Source organism: Nymphalis io, chromosome 29 (assembly GCF_905147045.1).
Source record: "Nymphalis io chromosome 29, ilAglIoxx1.1, whole genome shotgun sequence".
Taxonomy (NCBI): domain Eukaryota; kingdom Metazoa; phylum Arthropoda; class Insecta; order Lepidoptera; family Nymphalidae; genus Nymphalis; species Nymphalis io.
Window position 1 is genome coordinate 8114237 of NC_065916.1, and position 7603 is coordinate 8121839.

At 45.5% G+C, this 7603-nt stretch overlaps 2 protein-coding genes across 2 annotated transcripts; one reads left to right on the forward strand and one right to left on the reverse strand.

The window, feature by feature from the left end:
• The first annotated feature begins 267 nt into the window (after positions 1–267).
• Positions 268–639, forward strand: LOC126779765 (histone H2B-like). Its single transcript, XM_050503907.1, has one exon. It carries the CDS (start codon positions 274–276, stop codon positions 637–639), a length of 366 nt encoding a protein of 121 aa, XP_050359864.1. The 5' UTR covers positions 268–273.
• Positions 640–3257: 2618 nt separating this feature from the next.
• Positions 3258–4740, reverse strand: LOC126779426 (uncharacterized). Its single transcript, XM_050503341.1, has 2 exons — positions 4724–4740; positions 3258–3949 (listed from the first exon to the last, which is right to left on the reverse strand). Exons 1-2 carry the CDS (start codon positions 4738–4740, stop codon positions 3298–3300), a joined length of 669 nt encoding a protein of 222 aa, XP_050359298.1. The 3' UTR covers positions 3258–3297.
• Between the last annotated feature and the right edge of the window lie 2863 nt (positions 4741–7603).

Here is a 7603-nt window from a genome sequence, read left to right on the forward strand (position 1 = left end):
AGCGACTTTTTATTTTATTTAGTAGGTTGTTGTGTATACTGTGGCTTCTCAATCCGGTGGTTATTGTCGTCCTATCGTATCCTATTGGTCGATGCGTGTGCGTCTATATGGCGCACCGTACGAGAGAGCGCTAAGCGGGTCGAGCGGGATATGCTTAAAAGAAAAATCGCCCGATCGCTTCATCACATATTCGCTTGCGTTTCCGTGCAGTGCGCACGTATATACGTATACTGTTGTTTATTATCAGAACTGTGAATTTTTATATCCATCATCATGCCGCCCAAGACTAGCGGAAAGGCCGCCAAGAAATCAGGCAAAGCTCAGAAGAATATCTCCAAATCGGATAAGAAGAAGAAGCATAAGAGGAAGGAGAGCTACGCCATCTACGTTTACAAAGTTCTGAAACAGTTTCATCCCGGTATCTCGAGTAAGGCCATGTCGATCATGAACTCGTTCGTGATCAACATCTTCGAGCGCATCGCCGCCGAGGCTTCTCGTCGCGCTCACTACAACAAGCGATCGACGATTACATCGAGGGAGGTACAGAAGTCGGTGAAGCTGCTCCTACCTGGCAAGCTCGCCAAGCACGCCGTAAGCGAAGGCACTAAGGCCGTAACGAAGTACTCGAGCTCTAAGTAAACGAAGTAGTCGAACGAAGAGTCTGCGCGCCCGCTTTCGACGGTTCGACGGACGACGAAGTTCGTGTATGTCCATCGCTTCCCATCATAGTAGATCATACATAGACGGCGATACGACAAGATGGCTCGCAAGTGTTCATATGATGATTACGCTACGATTTATTGGGAAAAAGGCCCCTTTCAGGGCCACAAATAGTTTCGATGAACATATATAATAAATACAGTTTCAAACGATTCAGTCATCACGTCACGTCACCGACACCGACACCGACGACACCATTACGTAATTATATTAGCTTATTATTAAAAATGTGTTATATTTACTAGATGTGTACCACATCATAAACATATTGTAAATATGTTAAGTACCGACCATTGTGGACAGTTGGCCTCATTAATTCGTTTAATTCAAAAATAAAAAATAATAATAAAGAAATAAAACAAACATATGTACCAATCAATATGAATCGAATGGAGAAGTTACGAATATTATGGCAAAGCTCTCATATTTACCATTACATGAAAATTCTAATTTGTTTTGTAACAATTTTTTTAAATTAATTAAAAAAGAATTCAATCCCATATTTATTTCAAAGACAGTCAATTCAAGGAGTTTTCAGACCCCAACAATTATAGACCCATCTCTGTACTACCAAAGCTTAGCAAAATTTTTGAAAAATTAATGCTCAACCAAATATTAGTACATTTTGATACATACAAGTTGCTCCACAATAAACAATTTGGCTTTACAAGGGGTCGCTCGACCTCGAATATTTATAGAGCCTGGGAAGAGTCAAAGGATGCCATAGGGATATTTTGTGACTTATCTAAGGCTTTTGATTGAGTGCAACATGACACGTTGATCAGGAAGCTACGTCACTATGGGATTAAAGACACAGCACTCAGCCTCCTGATTTCGTATTTGAGCAATCGGATTCAGAGGGTTGACATAAATGGAAAGAGATCTCCCGGGGCTTCAGTTGGTGTGGGGGTCCTCAAGGATCTATTCTTGGTCCATTTCTGTTCCTCATTTATATAAATGAGTTGCCACATTTACTAAATAACAAACACGAGATAGTATTGTGTGCTGATGACACTTCCTTGATTTTTAAAATAAAAAGACGTTTATTAATATATGTCGAGGTGAACAATGCTCTCTCTGAAATAGTACATTGGTTTAGTGCTAATAATTTACTGTTAAACAGTAAAAAGTCAAAATGTATTAAATTCAGTACTCCCAACGTGAAATTTGTAAAAACGAATGTACTTTTAAATGGGGAAGCTATAGAATAGCTAGGAAGTACATCGTATGTACAACGCGTAATCTAAGAAGGCCTACGACCTCGCCTTGGTCATTCTTGACCTCTCTCCAGAGGGCAAGAAAATTTTCAACCTCAGATCCATCGGACACTTAACAGGTGTGTCCGTGGAGGTCCCTCGCAACCGAGGCGCCCCGGGACAGTGACACCGCTGTCAACTATATGTATAGAATCTGTGAGCATCTTTTTGAGAACGCCATCCTCAAGAACGTAGCCGGGAACTGGGCTATTGCCAGACATGCTGTCTATTATTGGGCGAAGAACATCATCACGTCGCTGTTCGATTTGCAACCATCCCCTGTCTCTAATCAGGACATTGACAGACATCTCAGTTGATGGGTTTCTACTAAAAAAATCTGCATGCTGCAAATGCTCTCCCTTCCTGAACTAAACTTCGAAATCATAATGTTGTAGGAAGGCCCACCACCTATGTATTCGGGGAAGAAGATCCTTCTTGTTTTTAGATACCTTCAAGGCGTTACAGTCCGTGATTACCTTAAATTTTCGGTCGTAAAGGTAATGCCGAAAATGTTTGACGGCCCTTATCACTGCCAACGTCTCCAGCTCGTAGGCGTGATAGCGGCTCTCGGCATCGGTGGTGTGCTGGCTCATGTACGCGACTGGATGCTGGCGTTGCCCGATGATCTGGATCAGCACCGCTCCGTATCCGATACTATTTGCATCCGTGTATAGTTCAATGGGGGCGTTCTCCTGAAATAGCATAAGGGTAGGCGCAGTAGATAAATGTTGTATAATATGGTTTCGAGCCTCGTCGTATCTTTCGTTCCATTCCCACTTCACATCATTCTTTGTTAGCTCATAAAGTGGAACCATTACACGCGAGAAATTTGGAATGAAACGTCTAAAGTATCCGGCCAGGCCGTTAAACTGTCTAACCTGTTTCACTGTTTTTGGGATCGGTGCTTTCGTTAAAGCCTCCACTTTTCTCGGGCTAGGACTAACTTGTCCGTCTGATATAATGTTTCCCAAATACTCAATGGAGCTTTTAAAGAAAGCAGTTTCCTCGATATTTATTGAAAATCCTGCGTTTTGCAAAGCTACCAAAATACGTTCTATATGAGATAGTCCCTCATGAAATTTGCGGCTCTTAAAGAGTACATCGTCAACATATACCTGACAAACCTGCTCTGTTGAATTTAAGAGAGGAGCCAGGGCCCTATTTATGTACCGCTGGTAGACTGAAACAGCGTTACTAAGCCCGAACGGCATAGTCAAGTACTCATATAATCCATCCGGTGTACAAAAAGCAGTTATTTTTTTTCAATTGAACCCTCTGAAATAGGTATTTGGTGGAACCCCGCCGCCATATCAAACGTAGACTAATAAATACACCCTGCTATTTGGTCTATCTGATCAGAAATAATTGGCAATGGATCTCTTAGCGTATTCTGATTCAATTCCCGGTAATCCACGCACATGCGATCCTTACCGTTCTTCTTCTTAACCAATATTATTGGACTAGAGAAAGGAGATTTACTTTCACGAATAATATTATGTTCGAGACGATCAGAGACTATTTCGCGCACCTTCTCCCGCTCTACTGGACTTAATCGATATGGTCTACGCTCGACAAACTTATTTTCATCTTTTAGGCGTATCAAAAGTTCGCCAGTATTGACACGTGACTGTGGATAGCCACGTATAAACAAATGTTGGCATTTATTCAGAAAGATTTTTAATTGACCGATTTGATTATCATCCGTTAAGTCAAAGTCAATTTTATCAAATTTTTTACATTGAGTTCGCATGTGGTGAATCACTGGTTGGTGGATTAAAGTTGCACCTCGAGAATTTACTCTGACGCTCAGATTTGTGTCCTCAACAAGATTCATTCCTATCAAAATGTCTGAGCAAACTTCGTAGTCCGGGACCACGTGAAATTGAAGTTCAACTCTTAAATTATCGAAAATACAAACCGCTATAAGTGTTGAAAGAGACACTATCGTGAATTGTCCTAATCCTTTTAAATACCTTACAACATCGAGTCATTTACCGGGCGGTTACGCAGTAATAGATTAATAATAATATATAATAAAATCGTGGGACATTTTTCACACACTGCCATCTGATACCAAATTAAGCTTGTACAAAGCTTGTGCTGTGGAAACCAGACAACTGATATACTACATATACTAATTTTCTTTTGTAAATACATACTTATATAAGATAATTACACCCAGACTCAGGACAAACAGACATGTTCATGCACACAAATGTTAGTCCTGGGTGGGAATCGAACCCACAACCTTCGGCGTGAAAGGCAAGTATACCAACCATGCCAACCGGCTCGTCAAAATTGCACGTATTACGGAACATTCGGCTCCGCTATCAAAAATCGCATATAATTTTAAATTTCCAACAACCACCAGTATTGAATTTAATTTAGGCTTACCTACACAGTTAACGTTAGAAACAACCGCACGTTCCCGTTTGTAGCACGTTTCAAAAGTATGACCTAACCTCGAACAGAATGTACAAGATGGTTTACTACTATTATTATTTCCGGGTACGATTTTGTTATCTTGGTGTCGCAGTTGTCGCGTGTAATTTTTGTCACGAAAATGACAATCACGTGCTTCATGACCCGTTTTTTTGCAAATTAGACAAAATGGTTTATCAATGGTCTGGATGATGGGGACGCTTGACCCGAATGGATGATGCGTCAGAAATCAACTCTGGCACCGAGGATGCCCTAGCATTAAATTATTCAATTCTCAACCGCTCATCACTAATACAGTCGATTACGGCCTCGACTGCGTCATTATTTGATAATGTATCCTTAGTAATACGCCGCCACAACACCCAAGCTTGTGATAAGAACTGTGCAATATCCTTAGAATTATCATAAACGCGAGAAATGTCTTTCGAATACCTATTCTCTGGTTCAAATGTCGTTATTAAAACATCATATCATCGGGGGCAATAAGGACGTCTTTAGGAAGCCTACGGAACGAAAAAGAAGAACCTGATGAGATGGAGGGGGGTCGCAAGACACCTGGCCGCGCGACTCGACGAGCTACGCGGCCCTGCCATCGACGGTCGAGGAAAGGACAGCCTCCCGTCCCACATCGCCACAACCGGGGCCGTCAGGGGTCTCTTATGCGGCGGCCGCTGCCGCTCCAGCGTCGCCCAGGAGTCGGGCCCCCGCACCGGTACCAATGCCGAGAAAGGCACCTCGTTCGAGCTACCCGCCGATTACGGCGGAATGTCTGCCGAACTGGACGAGGCATTTCGAGGTCTTGAAGGGTAAGCTTGGACACGCCCCGAACGCACGCCCTCTAGGAAACGGGTTATACAGCGCCACTTGGACGGAGGACGGAGGCTATGAGCCAGGATAAATCAATATCCTGGTTCTGCTACAGTCCAGCCGCGGAACTGCCCACCAAGGTGGCCATTAGGGGGCTGCCTTTAGACACACCCCCGGAAAAGGTGATCGCCGCCCTGTGCAGTCTAGGGTTCCCTACACAGAGCGCGAAGGCGATCCCAGGCGGAAGAAGTCGGCGCGGGTGCACCTACTTTGTCCAGCTGGCGCACCTAAAGGAGCAGGAACTCAAAAAGTTATACAAAGTAACCGAACTCCTGTGCATGCCCGGCTTGCTGGTCGAGGCCTGGAGGGGCGCGAAGAGCCCAGCTCAATGCCACCGCTGCCAGGCATTTGGCCATTCCTCGGTCAATTCTCATAGGCAGCAGAGGTGTGTTCGCTGTCCCGGCGAACACCTAGCCAGAGACTGTACGAGACCGATCTCCGATCCACCAACGTGCGCAAACTGTGCCAAGGCGCACACCGCTAAGGACCGTAGGTGCCCGGTCTTCAAGAAAGAGGCAAGAAGGAGGGGCATCAACGTGCCCGCCCCTCGCCCAAACGGACCGAGAGTACAAACCAGGGGAGATAAAGAGCGTGTCCCCCCGGTAGCACCTAGGCAGATGGTCGGTCGCCCTATCGTCGCAGAACCCAGAGCGACAATAGTAGTCGACCATCAACCGAAACGGCCGTTTACCCTGAAGAAAACCACGGAGGGGCGAGCTAAGTTAGCGACCCTAGCAACTCTGGCGCCACCAGCAAACCATCCGATGGCCAGGGGTCAACCTCTTCGGAAGCCGAACAAAAAGAGGAGGAAGAAGAAGAGGGCAGCTAGGCCAGCCAGGACTGAGCCTGCGGCGGCATCGACGCCGCAGCCCAAGCAGGCAGCGACGGAGCCAAAGTCCGCTCCGGCTGCCGCCACGTGGCCGTTGGAGAGGCAAGAAGTGCCTCCCCCTGTGCAGAAGACAACCTCGGCCAGTGCGAAAGGCCCGGACTCCATTATCGTCCGGGTCTTCATGGAGGCACTGACGGCGATCCTGGTCGCCTACACACAAGGCCAGGACATCATTCCTGCCATCTCAGCTAGAATCGCCGCGCTTGCGAAATTCAATTAAATTTCAAAATTAAATTCCAGCTGAGAATATTATACTGGAACTCAGGCAGCATACGAGGCCATGTCCGGGAGCTGACCCTACTCGCTACTTCGGGCGAGACCAAGCTCTCGGCCGAAATTGAGCTCCGAATCCCGAACTTCTTCGTGTATCGGCGAGATGAAGTCTCTCCCCAGGGCTACCCATTCAGAGGAACTGCAGCCCTGGTGAGGAGGGACATCATACACGAGGAACTTGCACATGCACCTTTTGTGAGTCTACGTACGCAGGGGGTGCGTGTGTATGCTGGTGAGATGGAGCTTCTATTGTATGCCGCCTACAAACCACCCGGACAGACTTTTTGCAGCACTGATGTCCAAACGCTTTTCGACTCGCCGCTGCCTACACTGATCGTGGGTGATTTGAACGCGAAGCACCACGCTTGGGGCTCGCGCGTCATCACCCAGGCGGGTAGGCACCTGCACGAGGATAGCGAACGACAGGGTTACGGTGTGTTGGATCCAGGAGCACCGACCCACATACCGACCAACAATAATATATAGGGGGTGGGTATTTAATAAACACTAATAGCGTGATTCAGGTTTGTCGGATATGACCGGCCACAACCAAATACAATAAAGATACTACAATATATATATACAAATACAATGAGGCTCATTGGCGACCAGACACTGGTCACAAAACTCCAAACCTTAGAACATCGTCGTAAGGTTGCCTGTCTGTCGGTATTCTACAAGATATATTTCGGAGAGTGTGCTCAGGAACTATTTAATTTGGTTCCCCCGTCACCTTTTTACCATAGAACTGCGAGGCATCGAAAATATCTGCACCCGTTACGTACGGGTATTGATTTGACGTATTTAAGACACGTACGAAACGATTTGCTTTTTAGTTTCTAATACGCACCGCCAATGTCTGGAATACCCTCCCAACCTCCGTTTTCCCCACCACCTACAATGTGGGTACCTTCAAGTCTAGAGTGAATAGGCATCTTCTAGGCAAGCGCGCTCCATCTTAGACTGTATCTCACTTTCCATCAGGTGTGATAACAGTCAAGCGCTAGCCTACACATTTAAAAAAAAATACAATTTTCACTAATATATTACTTGGATATTCAAGTAACGCACTTTATCGTATCAATTGCTTAAAATAATTCATAAAGTTCTATTAGTAACTCAATTTTTTTCTTCTGTAGCGGCGGGATTGGGGCCG

Bases quoted from the DNA above. Each gene is read 5' to 3' on its own strand.
- LOC126779765 (XM_050503907.1), top strand. From the start codon at position 274: ATGCCGCCCAAGACTAGCGGAAAGGCCGCCAAGAAATCAGGCAAAGCT.